The sequence below is a fragment of the Lissotriton vulgaris genome, chromosome 1_1 (genome assembly GCF_964263255.1).
Source record: "Lissotriton vulgaris chromosome 1_1, aLisVul1.2, whole genome shotgun sequence".
NCBI classification, from domain to species: domain Eukaryota; kingdom Metazoa; phylum Chordata; class Amphibia; order Caudata; family Salamandridae; genus Lissotriton; species Lissotriton vulgaris.
Genome location: NC_141685.1, coordinates 1,299,848,071 through 1,299,864,637, shown reverse-complemented (window position 1 = coordinate 1,299,864,637; position 16,567 = coordinate 1,299,848,071). Strand labels below are relative to the sequence as shown.

General features: G+C 48.2%; 1 protein-coding gene and 1 pseudogene across 1 annotated transcript in view; both read left to right on the top strand.

The window, feature by feature from the left end:
* The window catches only part of MYG1 (MYG1 exonuclease), a 158,012-nt gene that overhangs the window by 122,133 nt on the left and 19,312 nt on the right, over positions 1 to 16,567 (top strand). Inside the window, exon 5 of the mRNA XM_086965434.1 lies at positions 4,619 to 4,741. Coding sequence (XP_086821560.1) covers positions 4,619 to 4,741 — 123 coding nt within the window. The remainder of the gene's footprint in view (positions 1 to 4,618; positions 4,742 to 16,567) is intronic.
* On the top strand, positions 8,505 to 12,790 carry LOC147749036 (uncharacterized; annotated as a pseudogene).

Sequence of the window (16,567 nt, the reverse complement as noted above, 5' to 3'; positions counted from 1 at the left end):
GGATCCACAAGGACACTTTTCCTCCGGTCGCCTGCAGCACTTCTTTGCAGCTCTCCATTGGACTCGATGACGAAACCAGACACCAAAAGGCACCTATGCACCCAGCTTCCCTGGGTGAGGTAACACGAGTACTCCGGTGCTCCCGTGGGTCTTGACTCTGGAAGTGTCCTAGTCTAAAAGGGTTCCATTGTAGTTCACCTAGAATTGTCCTTAAATTGTAAATTTGTAACTTGTTCGTTTCCCATAGAAAGTCAGTGGTAACCTGCGGCTGTGTTTAGACACTGCACGCGTCTCCCGTGGGCCTCCTACATCCTAACCTTTGGATGTTCCTAGAAGCCCCAGCGATTCCACAGGCCCCAGCCTGCTTTCTAACTCTCACGTGGTTCTTATGCCACTATTTTAGTATATGGTTTGTAAGGCCCCTAGGGCATAACGTATACTGTGCAACTTATCGTATGCTAATTAAGTTCCTTGTATTGTACTTTTACCTCTGACCTCATAAAGAGTGCAGAGGGGTTGTGTTTAGAATAAATACATATATATTCGATATATACCTTGTGTGGTGTGCTTTAATTTGGTACTCAAGAGATTATAAATAGTAAAACAACTTGCTTAACTCATCTCCAAGTCTTAGCCTGAAGGCTGCTCTCCACAGCTACCACTAGGATAGCTTCTATACGGTTGACTTTATAACCTACCATCAATAAGGGTCGATTGGACAGGTGCAAGGTGCTCACTAGAATAGCTCACATCATATACCAGGCCAACTTCTCACATGCATATGAATATAAGGTGAATGATAGCACTTTTGGTGGAATGCATATGAGAATGAGGACTTTGGCACGGGTTTTAAGGAGAAATGGAGTAATTGCAGCACTGCGCAAAGCTGAAGTGCTTTAAACAAACACCTATTTTGTGTTTGAAAAGGCACAGATGTGTCCAAAATGTTTGTTGCTTAGTGGAAGCCTGGGCTGAAGCATACAAGTGGACTACTTGTCTAGAAAGAGTATGGGAGTCCGGTTTCAGACTAATGTATGCTTTAAACAGACACATACTTTGTATGCACAGAGAGGAGACGCAGCATACAAACACATGGAATCACACGGACTGCTTTAATTCCTTACCATTTGTTTGGTGCAATAAAAGGAAGCGCCAAATTCCAAAACATTTAAGGCAATAACCAACAAAGCTGTAGGACGGAAGTTGAAAGCAACCCAAAGGTGTAGCATGGAAGTGAAAATGATGGACAGAAAAGTAAAAAAAAAAAAACAAAAAAACCCTGAATCACAGTACAGCAGCAGAAGGTCAGCAGAAGGACACAAATCAAATTAAATCAATTAGTACTTGGTCCATGATCCAGAGAAACAAAAGGAAGTGATGTGAAGCATATGATGGCCAATTAGGAGGCAGCATGACCATTAGAACAGCAAATGCTAAATAATGGGCCGGCTCCAACCACTTTTTACAATACCCCTCGCAGCAACAGCATAAGTGCACGTTTAGGCGAGACCTAAAAAACGAGGATGCGCAGATACAGCTCCCCTTCGCCTTCCCAGCATTATTGGTGACAGATCCTGGGAAATCTGCAGGGCCACTGGAATTGCGTTAGTGTGGAGCTTCAGCATTTTTCCATATATTATGGATCTGCTGCATTTGCCACATAATCCGACATCTACTGCATAATTTGAAGATTTAATAAAAATAAATCATTTCTAGCTCCAATAATTCAAAGGTTACTGAAAATGTAATTACACATGTTGCTGCGCAGTGGAAGGCCCTTTGCAAAGGTTGACTGGGCACCTTTCTGTTGCTTATTATGTTTGTGTGTTTAAATGAGGTGCAACCTATGCCCGGAATATGTGTTAACAAGTGTAAGAATGCCAAATTAATAAAGTAGTACTATCGGAAGATTTGCCTCATTACACAGCTTAATTTGCCTTTTCTTGTCACATGATCTACTAAACCCTTTCGCATAATTCCAGTGGACCTGATCATAGCTGACGAATACCCAGCACTGCGGAGTTATCAACACGAACTTAAAATAACTCCAAGGAAGTTGTTTATTTTTAATGTGCCATAAATGTGGTAGGAAGGACTGTCCGCAGATTTGAGGACGTGTTGAAATGCCAACTTTGGACTTGCACCAACTCTCAGTGCTGGATCCTAGAAACCTGCAGGGACATAGCAGACAAACGAGAGAAACCGATGTGTTTACAGCAGTCACACGTTGGTATAACTAATCACACGGGCTAAGAGATGAAGGAACCAAAAGCAAGGAGTAACTATTTAATAGGAGGCATAGGAGACAGTGCTGCGGGGAATTTCAAACACCGAGAAATAGCCAAAAAACAACAGTATCCTGCTGGTGCAGGAAGTACTCCGCTGAAAAAGGAAACCTTGGATTACTGCATGAGTAGGTCAGGTATTTTCAATAGTGGTCTACAACTGTAGCACGGGCACTCTTAAGGCAAGTAGAGTGCTGATATGTGGTTTAGTTGGTGGCAATGCTGTTGTGGAAACAGAGTTTTAACTAGATGTATTCACTAAGCAAATATTCACCCAGAACTACCCGCCCTCTGATATCCTAATTACATACATCTTCAGGGTCTCTATGACCGCTGAGACTGCCCTGCCCTGTGCTGCACCGCCCTATGCAAATGGATCCGGTTTAATATCCTAGCGTGGGGATTGCATCAAGTTTACAAATGTGGTTATCACCGATTGTAGAGTTTGAGAAATGCTATGCAGCGCCACACCATGGATTTCTTATTAGAAACCTACCTAGTGTACCCTGTTACCCAGTAACTGAACCAGGGGAGGAGGACAGAGGAACGATGTTCCGAGCTTTGCCTTACTGTATTCATAACCACTGGCAGAAACTTCTGAACAGGAAGCAGTTTCTCTAGGCGTTTTTAGTTGGAAGTCTGCCAAACAGCACATCTATCTGTTGGCGAAAAGACTTCTTGTAAGCATTCTGAAAGCTTCCCTGGGAATGCATTCCGCACACTGCTTACCATTGTCTTTGTTGTTTGGAACTCACATTTACTGGGTTTCTATTTGCTGGCTTTATTTGTTTTAGGCTTCCCAGCATACCTTCTTCCAGTGGAGCAATGCTTGTTCACTAACGTTCTTTTAATTCTTCCACGAATCCTTGCGTTCCTGTAAACTGGCCTTTGAATTTTATTCTCATCTTGTCACATTTGCTGTGTGTTCAAAGACTAAGATCAATATTTTTGTAATTCGGAAGTGTGGTGGAAACAAATACGATCAGTACACTAGGGGATGCCATTTCTACACTTTATCATTTGTCTGCTGTATAGTTTTATCAGTAAAACTGTGTGTAAATGTAATGGTAATTTCAATTGAAAATGTTGTCTGTAATGGCTGTGTGCTAACACACCATGCAACACCACTCCACTCTGTCTCCCGCCACTCCACAACAATTTACTCCAATCTACTCCCCTCCACTGTATGCCCCTTCACTCTACAACATTTTATGCTACTATACACCTCTCCGCTCTATGCCACTTATATCTAGGACACTCTGCTCTATGCTACTCCACTCTACGTCTCTGCTTCACACTGGGCTCTACTCCACAACACTCTTTGCCAGTCTACTCTTCTCTTTGCCAGTCTAGTCCTCTTTGCCAATCTACTCCACTCCATTCTGCGCCACTCTACTCCAAAGCACTCTCCACTACACCACTAACTTTTAGCCATGCTGAACAGCTATGTACAACATTGCTAAAACACATTGGCAAAGCCAATAACTCTTGCTTAGGCTACACCGATTGGCTTTGCCAATGCTTGTTTCCTTATGTCTCCACCCTAACTAGCAAGTTAGTGAGAGCACTTGCATACTGCACTTTGCCAAACCAAACAGTTGGACTCCACAACAAAGCAGAGGAACAGCCCCGCAGAGCAACATTGTAGCCATTGCTTCTTACTCTTGAGTACCTCTTGATCATTCTCCATTCGTCCAATAATGCAACCAATAACCTGTTGAGACCGAGCCTGAGGAGCTCAAGCCAGCTTTATGGCTCTCCTCATAATGTCAGAAACAGAGCCCAGGGAGTTAACTCTTGGGCCCACTTAATCAGCCCTACCTACTGTGACACCCAGAGACCGTGCACCTGGTGCCACCTCTGAAAGCTGCTGGCTCCGCACACTCCTACCATACTGAGAATTATTGAGTTACCTCTGAAATCACTTCATGAGCTGTGATGTAAAATTTGTAGAGTGAACCCAGGAAGGTATCTCTGAAACCAGAATCCAGATCCCCTTTATAGCACCTGGCGACTGAACCCATGAAGTAATCTCTGAACTTTCTATCACCAACCCAACCAGCCGAACCAGAACAGCCAAGAAACCTCTTTTAAAGCAGCGCATCAGTTTTTTCTGGCAGAACACATGTCTCCGTTTGAATGCTCGTGAATTTGTCTTGACTGCCTCTTCAGCCAGTATCTCAGGTCTCTATTCAGCTGCTGTTGAAACTGACTTAAGGATTCTTCTTAATTTATATTGGTGGAGGGGTTGGTCTGACGTGCACATTGAGATGAGTGAATTTCGAATCCAGGTAGCGCATGTTCATGCTTTGGTCTGTCTCTCTTTTGCTTAGGCCGGGTTCCGGAAGGCGATGGAGCTGGTGGGATCTGAATTCCAGGACCGGTTACACTACTATCATGACTCCTGGCTGCCTGCACGTGCTTTGGTGGAAGAGGCTATCCAGGAACGCTTTCAGGTAGGGGGTGTGATGGGTAGCTGCTTGATAGGGGGAGGAGCCCATGTTTCAGATATGTAAAATGTGTTTTTTTTTTAAGTTCAAAAGAATTTTATTGAAGATATTAGAAAAACATAACACAACAATAAAAATAGCATGCGATCAATGCATAGTATACATATAGTAACTGTGTAACCATGAGAACAAGTATGATTCAAAATGCAGAAAAAACAATATTTATACAGAATAAAGGGTCATCTTATAAAACAAAGTAAAAATGTGTTTTTCACCACAAACATTATCAATCATGAACAATTCAAAACTTTCTCTAAAAATCCCTTTCAAGAAAGCCACAACGACTGTGTCCATGATGGTTCTGTGAGAGTCCTGTGCATTCTTTTCCTTCCTCTTGCTCCACCCAGGTCTTTGTTAAATTAATGCTGTAATAACACTGTGTTTGATAATTACATCCCTCTGCTTTCCTTGTCAGCTGTGAGGCCTTACTGTGGTGCATGTGTGCTGCTTATTGTCCCTTGGCTTCCTTTCTGCCTTTGCCCTTTCAGCATCAAGAATGAAACCCAGTGTTTTTTTCTGTTAAACGGTTTGGCTGTCAAGTCTGTTTGATACAGTTTCTGAAAGATTATGGTAATATACACAGGACAAAGCACCATATTGTGACTTGCAGTCAGTCAATTTCCTTTATTTTTCAGTATTTCTACTGCACATAAAGTTAACAGAGTAAAAGAAAAACATTAAAAACAATCTAAGATTAATAAAACAATATTACAATATTGCTGTCAGTCAAAGCAGGAGATCTCCATGATAGGCAAAATGTATAGGTGAGTGTGAGGGCCCAGCTTAAGTTACACATTTATTATACTGAAAAATACTTCTAACTGTAGATTCCTTGCCTCACAATATTCCCCAGTTGCCAGACTGGATCCAGAAATAGTTTTGCAGCGTGAATCTTTCTGGATTCACTATGCTGTGCATATTCCGCGGTCTTGTGGTTGGGTCCGGATTCGTAGTCTTTTCTTTCTTTTTTTTTTTTTTTTTCGTCGCCCAGGTGGGCGTCGGCGTCACCCCTTCCTGGGTGTATTTCCGGTGACGTCGGCATGCTTCCTGCGGGAGCTCCCACCCTTGGGCGCCATCTTCAGATTCTTTTTTTCCGCGGTCGGGTCTGGATCGTTCCCGTTGGGCTCCAGACATTTTTGGAGAAAGTACTAGGAAAAGATTGAAATTGGAGAAGATATCGAAGGAAGAAGACTACGAAAGACTTCGCCGAACACTGCCCGGCGACGAAAGGAAGTAGAATTCATCGAGGACTTCGACGATCGTCGACGTTCGCACGGCCAGGGAGGCCTAAACACTCGATGATGGACAACACGCCGTTCAAGTTCTGCCCTAACTGCCACCACAAGTTCGCGCAGAAAGACCAGCACCCGGTTTTCAACCTTTGCCTACCGGTAGAACACAGAAGCGAAGACTGCAACGCCTTCTCCGTCTTCGCCCCGAAGACCCTTCGTGTAAGGAAGAGCCAGAGGGTAGCGCACGCCATCCTCAAAGGAAAAGGCCCGACGCCATCGCTGTACGAGCTGGGGATGTCCTCGGAGGAAGAGGACAACGCTGCCGCCGAAGACGACAGCTACACGGTCGTAGAGACCGATTACACGAAGACATCTGATAAGGTAGGAGACTCGTCGTTCCCCAAGAGCACGAGAGACTCCGAGTCTCGAAAAAACAAGGGCAAGGCCCCGAAAGCGCCGACGCAGAGACACCTCACGTCTGCGGCTACCCACAGGCCCAGCGGATCCTCTGAGAAGGAGTCCCTGGCGCCAAGAGCTGCTGAGCAGCAGAAGTCGCCGAAGATCGTCCCCGAAAAGGACCGATCGACGTCGAGGGAGAAAGACCCTAAAGCTTCGACGCCGTACAGGGACCCGAAGCCCAGTTCGACGTCCAAGGCCTCGACGCCGAAGCTCTCGCAGCCGAGCCAGGCGCCAAAGAGAGTGGCCGAACAATCCGGCGCGGACAACGCGGCCGAGATGGAAAAGAAAAAACGGCGACTAGAAGCCGAAATGGAAAACATCTTGCAGCGGAAAAAGGATTTCGACGCCAAGATGAGAGCCTTCACAATTCCCCACAAGACCAAGCCACCCATGCAGGAAATGGTCGAGGAGGAAGAGGAACAGGTCGAGGAACATGAGCCTGGCACCGAAATGGTCGACGACCAGGAAGAGGACGAGAATCCCTACGAGGCTTACAGCTATGAGGAGGAAGAGGACAGCAGGTTGGACGTCGAGTCGGCCACCTCTGACCCGCAGGAGGAGGATAACTTGGATGTCGACACCGAAAGCCCAGAAGAGGCGGTCAACACATACCCCTCGAGGCCATCGCCGCCAGACGACATCGGAGCTTACAACTCAGTGATCAGGTCGGCGGCAACAGCTTTCAAGCTCAAGCTCGACGAGGAGAAGCAGAAAGCGGACTTTCTCCTCGAGACATTACTCCCCACGCAAACAAGGAGCCAGTATCTACCTATGCTCGACAGCGTCTTGGCGCAGGGGATGGAAGCATTCAGGGAGCCCGCAACATGCAAGGCAGTCACTCCCAGAACCGAAAAAAAGTGCAAACATTCATCGAAGGACCCAGCCTACATTCGAGGCGTGGTCTCAGCTGACTCCATCATCACAGCCACAGCAAGGAAACATGGCCACCACTTCTGGACCTCCTCCTGATAAGGAGAGCAAAAGGATGGACTTAGTGGGCAGAAGGATTGAACGGAATGCCGCGACCCAATGGCGCATGGCTAATTCCAATGCCCTCATAAACAGGCACATGTACCAGATCATGGAGGAGCTAGGAAAACTGGTGAAAGACCTACCCCAGGAGGCCAGGCAGAAGGCCGAGAAACTGGTGGAAGACGGGAAGAATGCGGCAAATTGTTGCCTCAAGACGGCCCTGGATGGTGCAGACACCTCCAGCAGGCTCATGATGATGTGTGTCACGGAAAGAAGACACGCATGGCTCAGAATCTCGGGCTTTAAGCCTGAAGTGCAACACAGCATCTTGAACACTCCGTTCAACGGCGAGACGCTGTTCGGGACAACAGTTGACGACAAACTCAGTCAACTAAAGAAAGACAATGAAACTGCACGATCCATGGGAGCCTTGCAGTTCAGAGGCAACAAAAGGGGCACCCAGTCACGGAGGCCCGGCGGAAGAGGTGGAAACCAGCCAGGTACTTCACACCAGGCTTTCCAACAGACGCACCAGGCTGACTCGCAGGCGCAACAGAGTCAACAGAAGCAGTCCTGGCAGTACCAGTCAAGGGGCCAGTCCTTTCGAGGGAGAGGAAATGGACGTGGACAGCATAAAAGAGGGGGCCAGCAACCCGCCTCTAAATGACTTCAGAGACACCCGTGCGCCCGCCCACAGAAAGGATCCCGGGGGGCAGCAAGTACAAAGGGGTCAGGACACAATGGACAACTACCACCACGTAATACCAGTGGGTGGAAGATTAAGACTCTACCTCCAGGAATGGAGAGAGATCACATCAGACAAATGGATTCTAAACATCATCCAATACGGGTACTGCTTAGAATTGGAAGGGAGACCAACAAGCAGGAGACCAAAGCGAAAGCCACTAACAAACTAACAGCTACAGCGGCTTCAGGAAGAAGCGAGAGAGCTCCTTCAAAAGGAGGCCATAGAACGGGTTCCCTTCAAAGAAAGAAACAAGGGAATATACTCAACGTATTTCCTCGTGCCAAAGGTCAACGAGACAATGAGACCCATTCTGGACCTCAGGTTCCTGAACACATTCATAAGAACACAAAAATTCAAGATAACCTCCCTGCAGGAGGTGCTACCGCAATTGCAGATTGGGGACTTCATGGTCACGATAGACCTCAAGGACGCCTACCTGCACATACCAATGAACGTAACGCACAAACATATGCTCAGGTTCACGGTCGGAGACAGCCACTACCAATTCACAACACTAGCCTTCAGTCTAAAATCAGCACCGAGGGTCTTCACAAAGTGCCTCGCGGCAGTCGCAGCGCACCTACGAAGGAAGGGAATACACGTATATCCTTACCTGGACGACTGGCTAGTGAAAGCAAACTCGTACCAGAAATGCAAGAAAGACGCACGTACAGTGACGAGAACGCTGATAAACCTAGGGTTCTCCATCCATTGGAAAAAATCATCAATGGAGCTGGAACAAGTGAAGATCTTCTTGGGGGCACAGATCAACACCTTGCAGGGCAGAGTGTTCCCCAGCAACAAGAGAGCAGGTGAGGGAAGCTTGCCTCTACCGGAAGGGACAAGCTCGGACAGTGAGGACTGCGAGCAAGATCTTGGGGATGATGGCATCATGCATCCACCTGGTACCAAACGTACGACTTCACATGAGACCCATCCAAGAATGGCTCCAGGAACAATGGTCACAAGCTTCAGGGAGTTGGGAGGATCTAGTGGTTGTGACGCACGCAGTGCAGAAGGAAATGACATGGTGGACCATGGAGAACATAGCAAAGGGAAAGCCTCTTACACCCCCAACACCAACAGTGACCATCACCACAGACGCATCCCTGATGGGATGGGGCGCTCACATGGAAGAGCTCAAAGTCAGGGGTCTGTGGACACCAGTGAAAGCGTCAAAGCACATCAATTTTCTAGAATTGAAAACAATCTTCCTTGCATTGAAAGCCTTCCAGACAAGACTGTACAAGCATAGGGTGTTGCTGCAGACAGATAACACCACAGCGATGTTCTACATCAACAAGCAGGGTGGAACACAGTCAACAATGCTTTCGACACTGGCGCAGGAGATATGGAGATGGGCCATCCCCCTCAGGATAGACCTACTGGCCATACACCTACCAGGGAAGGAGAACATTCAGGCAGACTGGCTGAGCAGACAGACATCGACATCCCACGAGTGGGAGCTCAATGCCCAGGAGACGAAGTGGTTGTTCAACAAGTGGGGAACGCCATCAGTGGACCTGTTTGCAACACGCCAGAATGCCAAATGCCAAAGCTTCGCATCCAGACAACCCGAAGAAGGGTCCCTTGGAATGCCCTATGGATAGATTGGTGCGGGACATTTGCGTACGCTTTTCCCCCGATACCACTGATACAGAGTACTGAGCAAGTGCAGAGCGAGCAACATGACCCTGATACTGGTCGCACCACAGTGGGCCAGACAGACATGGTACTCGCAGATCATGGAGATGGCACAGAGTGCACCCCACAGATTCGGCAGGAGAAAAGACCTGCTCTCCATGCACAACGGAGAGGTACTGCACCCAGAGCCAGAGAGCCTGAGCCTAGTGGCGTGGCTCCTGAGGACATAGAATTCGCACACTTGAGACTGCCTGAGAGCACCCTCAGGGTCCTTCGGGAGGCACGAAGGCCCAGCACACGGAAGTGCTACGGGGCAAAGTGGAAGAGGTTCACAATATGGTGCAGGAAGGAAAGACTTCACAATAAAATGAAGAAGGACTCCACAGTGCTAAAATACCTCATGCACTTACCGGAGAAAAAACTCAGCTCGTCCTCCTTAAGAGTCCACTTGGCAGCGATAGTCGCCTATACAAGGGGTGAGATGAGCAGGAGCTTCTTCACGTCACAGGTTGTGAAGAGATTCCTGGAAGGAGCGAAGAGGATCGCACCACCCAAGCGGGTGCCACCACCGGCATGGAACTTGAGCATAGTCCTGACGGAACTCATGAAGGAGCCCTTTGAACCGCTCCACAAGGCCTCACTAGAGATGCTGACCATGAAGACCGCTTTCTTGGTTGCAATAACGTCCCTACGACGAGTGAGCGAGCTTCAGGCGCTAACTCTGCAGGAACCATACATACAAATACACAATGACAGGGTTGTGATGAGGACTGACCCACACTTCGTCTAAGGTGGTGTCCAGATTCCATATGAACCAGTCCATACAGATTCCGAGTTTTTTCCAAAAACCAACTAATAGCGCAGAGCGAGCCCTTCACACCCTAGACGCCAGAAGGGCGGTCATGCACTATATCGAGAGAACAAAAGGACACAGGAAGGCAAAGCAGTTCTTCGCGTCATTCGCCAACAGTTTCATGGGTAAGGCTGTAACAAAGAACACTATTGCACGATGGATCGCGCAAACAATCCAACTCTGCCACAAGCGGGCAGGGCAAGAACTAGCAGAGGGACCACGTGCCCACTCCACTAGGAAAAAGGGTGCGACAATAGCCTTCCTGGCTAATACACCCATACAAGACATATACCTGGCGGCAACATGGGCTTCAGTGCACACATTCACGAAGCACTACTGCGTTGATGTTCAAATGAACAAAGAAGCACAAGTTGGACAAAAGGTGCTCCAGCACATATTCAAGAACCAAAGCTCATCTTCCACCCAGCCGCCACAGAAATGAGAAACCGCTACAAAATCTATGCACAGCATAGTGAATCCAGAAAGATTCACGCTGCAAAACGAATAGTTTCTTACCTGTCGGTGTAGTTTTGCAGCTTGATGATCTTTCTGGATTCACTAGCGAACCCACCCACCTCTGCCAGAAAGATGAGGCTGGAGAGAAAGAGGTGGTCAAAAAAACCAAAAAAAAAAACAGAAATGACTTTGTATACAAAGCGGTTAAAATAAGTTTCACCTACATAGAACATTGCCATCACTTCGGAGACGAAAGAAACACGGAAAAAAAAGAACCCGAAGATGGCGCCCAAGGGTGGGAGCTTCCGCAGGAAGCATGCCGACGTCACCGGAAATACACCCAGGAAGGGGTGACGCCGACGCCCACCTGGGCGACCAAAAAAAACAAACAAACAAAGAAAAGACTACGAATCCGGACCCAACCACAAGACCGCGGAATATGCACAGCATAGTGAATCCAGAAAGATCATCAAGCTGCAAAACTACACCGACAGGTAAGAAACTATTCGTTTCTCCAAACAGTGCTCCTGTACTCCACTACTTGGTGTCATGCATTCTCCACTGATTCCACAACGCCACGTAATTGACAGAACAAAGACCCACAGCGTGGATCAGGAGCGTCCCTCCTACTTTATCGTTTTTTCACACAACTTCTAATTGATTTCACTAGTGTTCTTGGGAACATTGTGCCCAACGAAAACACCAGGTTTCAAGCCATGCTAGGACTATAAGAAGCAGATGCTGGTCATGGTCTCGTCTCAGGGTACGAATTACGTTGCATATGTGTGCTCTGATCCAGGACCGGGAGGCAAAGCTGTATGTTGCTGAACACAGGAAGTTGTGTCCTGGCATCATGGAAGTCCTGATCCAAGTTGCAGACCTGGTCTGAGGTTGTTTTTGCGACTGCACAGACTCTAAAGAGGAGGCGCACAAGTATCTCGATGGTTTACCTCTTCAAGGTCTCTGGCCACTGAACAAATTCCTCAGCTGCTTCCAACCTGCTCCAAATTTCCCGGACTGTCGTCGAAAAATCACCAGAGCAAGGCCTTCAGGGAGCTCCTACTGCAAATTTGCAGTGCATATCCAGTCCCCTCTGGTGTTCCTTTGAGTGCCACAGACCTGCTAGGGTCTACATTCCGGTTATGGTCAACTGAACCAACCCTGGCGCAGTCTGCCACCCTGTGGCCAGTTACTAGGCCTATGCTGACTCTGGTGTAGACTTCTACTCTGACCCATAAGCCCCTGCCACCTGCTATGCCAGTGTTAATAGTGCCAGAAGACGACCCTGTGCTAATGCTGGACCTCGACCTAACCTTGTCTTGTACTCAACAAATGTGCTATGATATTACAAAAACACATCTCAGCATACTGGCTATAGCCCAGTGCCTCTGCCACATCACACCTGTCATCAGAGACTCTATTATCTCTGTGAGTTGGACTCTGATGATCCTATGCCAGAGCAAGCAATACCTTAAGATGGTGATGAGGATGGCTTGCTCCTCTTTCACTGTGCTAATGACGCATTGTACAATGATTTACAGAATGCCAGTGGGAGTGACACCTCACCTGAGACCGAGCTTGAGCCACTGGGCCACCAACGGAAAAGAGTGCCTCATTTGCAGTGGTCCTGAGTGCAGCTGAGGCACTAGAATTACTGCTACTCTCAGTTGAGACCAAACCATATGTCCTTACAGAGATCTTACACCCAGGCCTACTTCTTCTGAACCATTGCTTCCCTTTGAAAATTATCTCATTGATTCTTTGTCTACTTGGACAAAGCCTTGTTCTTACTAGACTTTGAGTACGAAGGTGGCCAGACTTCAGACTGGCGCCTGTTGACCAGAAGGAGGGTCCTAACTCCTTTACAGCGGCTCCTCCGGTGATTCATGATGGATAGCATGCAGCCAAACATGTTATCTGCACAGGTCTGAGTACTATTGATTGCCTGGGAAGAGCAGAAGGTATTAGTGTTGACACACGTGGATGCATTCCAGAGAATTCTCTGGCAATGTACAGGCTACCCTTGTAGATATACCCATTGATGGGTCCTGCCTTCTCAGTGAGAAAGTTGACTGTGTTGGAGCTCTTTAAGTCCATAAGAGCTGTGTGGAGCGCTCTTTCAGACTGTTTATCCCTGCAAACCAGTATCTGCATCAATCCAGAACGTTTAGAGGTTATTCCATAGGGCTGGCGCACAGAAAGAGATAGCCTTCCTAGCCAGTGCAATTTGCACCCCAGTCCTTTCGAGGCAGTGGATGTGGGTGTAGCAAGCAGCATGCAGGTCAAATCCCTGGTCTGGGTCAGTAAAGGGATATCTAGCATCCTTATAATTGATTCTGTGTTTGGTTTTATAAGACACTGCAACACAGGTTTACAAAACACATGCACCCCGCGAGTCAAGTGGAAAGCGAGTGTCCTAAAATAACTCGCAGATAAGCAATTGGGGAGGGCGTTGGAAAGTGTGAGGAAGACATCAAAGGAATGTGAGGCTCCAATATACAGTTAAATTTTCTGCATACAACATATTTAACCCCAAAAGAATCACACGAGTAGCCACCAGAACTATACACAACTGCCAGAGGTGTAGCCTTGCAGAAGCTGACTTTATGCACATGGTTTGGGGATACGAGGCAGTAGCCAAATTATGGAATGAGGCAATGAAACCCTTAAAAAAGGCACCGGCAACTGGCGAGGGCAGTTTTCTGCAACCCAGAGATTTGTTTACTGAGGCGTACACCCACACAGGAAAAGGGAGAGCAATCTGCAGATTTCTGACACAGCAATAACACTACTGAACAGGTGTATAGCTATGCACCGGAAGGGGACCAAGGCGCCACATTGTGAGATGGAAGAGAGATGTATGCCACTGGGTACAGAGCGAAAATATAGCGTTAAAGCAAGAAGAAAATAGAAACTGTAGAAGTGCCCTAGCACTGATACCTGGGGAGGCATCCTAGGGGCCTTTGAAAACCCTGAACCAAATTCATCACATCAAAGGCCCTAGCACGAACACCATGGACGCAGATCCTCTAAACCTCAAGCCTGTATACCAGTGTACAGTATCTAATGTAAAGAAAACACACCAATAATTGTGGAGTTAAGTTGTTCTTCGTGAAAGACTTGTTAATGTGACTATAGTTTTGCAGCGTGAATCTTTCTGGAAACACTATGCTGTGCATTATTCCGCGGTCTAGTGGTTGGGTCCGGAATCGTAGTCTTTTTTTTCTTTTTTTTCCGTAGCCCAGGTGGGCGTCGAAGTCCCACCTTTTGGTGTCCTTCCTGTGAAGTCGGCACGCTTCCTGCGGAAGCTCCCACCCTTGGGCGCCATCTTCAGATTCTTTTTTCCGCGGTTGGGTCTGGATCGTTCCCGAGAGGGCTCCAAACATTTTTGGAGAAAGAAGACACCAAAAGCCTTTTTTTTAACGAAAAAAGATTGGAAAAGACGACAAAAGACTACACCATCTAAGAGGACGACAAAAGAACAGGAGAACTTCCAGAACTTCGACGTCCATCTGAGAGTGCGCGCCCAGGGGGCCCCCCTGAACACAGGAGATGGACAACACACCATTCAAATTCTGCCGTAACTGCCACCACAAGTACGGCAGAAAGACCAGCACCCGATTTGGAATCTCTGCCTACCGGTCTCCTACGAGAGCAAGGACTGCAACGCCTGCTCCGCCTTCACACCGAAGACTCTTCCAGTAAGTGCGAGACCGAGGCTGGCCAATGCCAGCATGCAGGGCAAGGGCCAGCCACCATCCCTTCGAGACCTGGGGCTCTCAACAGACTAAGAGGACAACGTCGCCGGAGAAGACGCGACTACGCGGTCGTAGAGACCGATAAGAAGACTCCTAAAAAGGTAGGAGACTCGATGGCCCCTAAAGGCCCGAAAGACACTCGACAGTCTGGCCCAGCCTCTCGAAAAAACAAGGGCAAGTCCTCAAAAGGGACAACGCCAAAATCTTCGGCGTCCGCGGCTACAAACAGGCCCAGCGGATCCTCAGAGAGGCGCCGAAAGCTGGAGAAGAGCAAAAGTCGTCAAAACATCCCCGAGAAGGAACGTTCGACGCCGAAAGAGAAGGACCCGAAAGCCAGCTCGGCGCCGAAAGCCAGCTCTGCGCCGAAAGTCGACTCGACGCCGACCAATCTGCCGAAGAGAGTGGCCGATCCATTCGACAACAAACGTGCCGCCGAAATGGAAAATAAAGAGACGGCTCGAGGCCGAAATGGATAACATCCTGCAGCGCAACAAAGAATTTGACACCAGGATGAAGGACTTCTTAATCCCGACGAAACCAAGACCACAGGTTGTCGAGATAACCGAAGAAGAGAACTACGACGTAGGACAGTCGGGAAGCCCGGAGGTGCTGGAAGATCCAGAAGAAGAAGCCTCCTACTACGAGGAGGAGGAGGATTACGACCAGAGGACAATCCTGGGCTCGGCATCCTCGGAGACACAGGACATAGAGTGGCAAGACCTCGACACCGAGAGTCCGGAGGATAACGTGGACACGTACCCTTCGAGGCCCTCGCCGCCTGATGACATTGGGGTGTACAACACAGTCATCAGGAACGCAGCTGCAGCCTTCGGGGTAAAACTCAACGAGTAAAAGCAGAAGGCAGATTTCCTCCTAGAAACACTGCTCACAACACAAACTAGAAGCCAGTACCTGCCGATGCGCGACAGCGTCAAGGCACAGGGGAGGGAGGCTTTCAAGGAGCCTGCAACTTGCAAAGCCATCACACCCAGGACGGAGAAGAAGTACAAACATTCCTCCAAGGAACCGCCCTACATTCAGGGATCAGTCACGGCGGACTCCATCATTACAGCTACGGCAAGGAGAAGCTAACGTGCCAACAACCTCAGGGCTACCCCCAGACATAGAAAGCAGAAGGTTTGACCTGACTGGGAGAAAGGTCAAACGGAATGCCGCAATGCACTGGCGCATGGCAAATTCCAACGCACTGCTCAACAGACACCAGTACCAGATCTTAGACGAACTGGGCCAGTTACTAAAACACCTCCCTGAAGAACACCAGCAAAGGGCTACACATCTTGTGGAAGAAGGGAAGAATTTGGCAAATTCTTGCCTCAAGGCTGCTTTGGACGGGGCTGACACGGCCAGCAGACTCATGATGATGGGCATCACGGAAAGAAGGCAAGCCTGGCTCAGGATTTCAGGATTCAAGCCGGAAGTGCAACACAGCATCCTGAACACCCCGTTCAACGGAGAGACACTGTTCGGTGCTCCAGTGGATGAGAAGCTCACCTAACTGAAGAAAGATAACGAGACTGCAAGATCCATGGGGGCCTTGCAATTCAGAGGAACAAAGACCTAACGGGAGGGGAGGAAAACAGCCAGGAACATAGCACCAGGCGTTCCAGCTGTCCCACCAGTCCGACACCC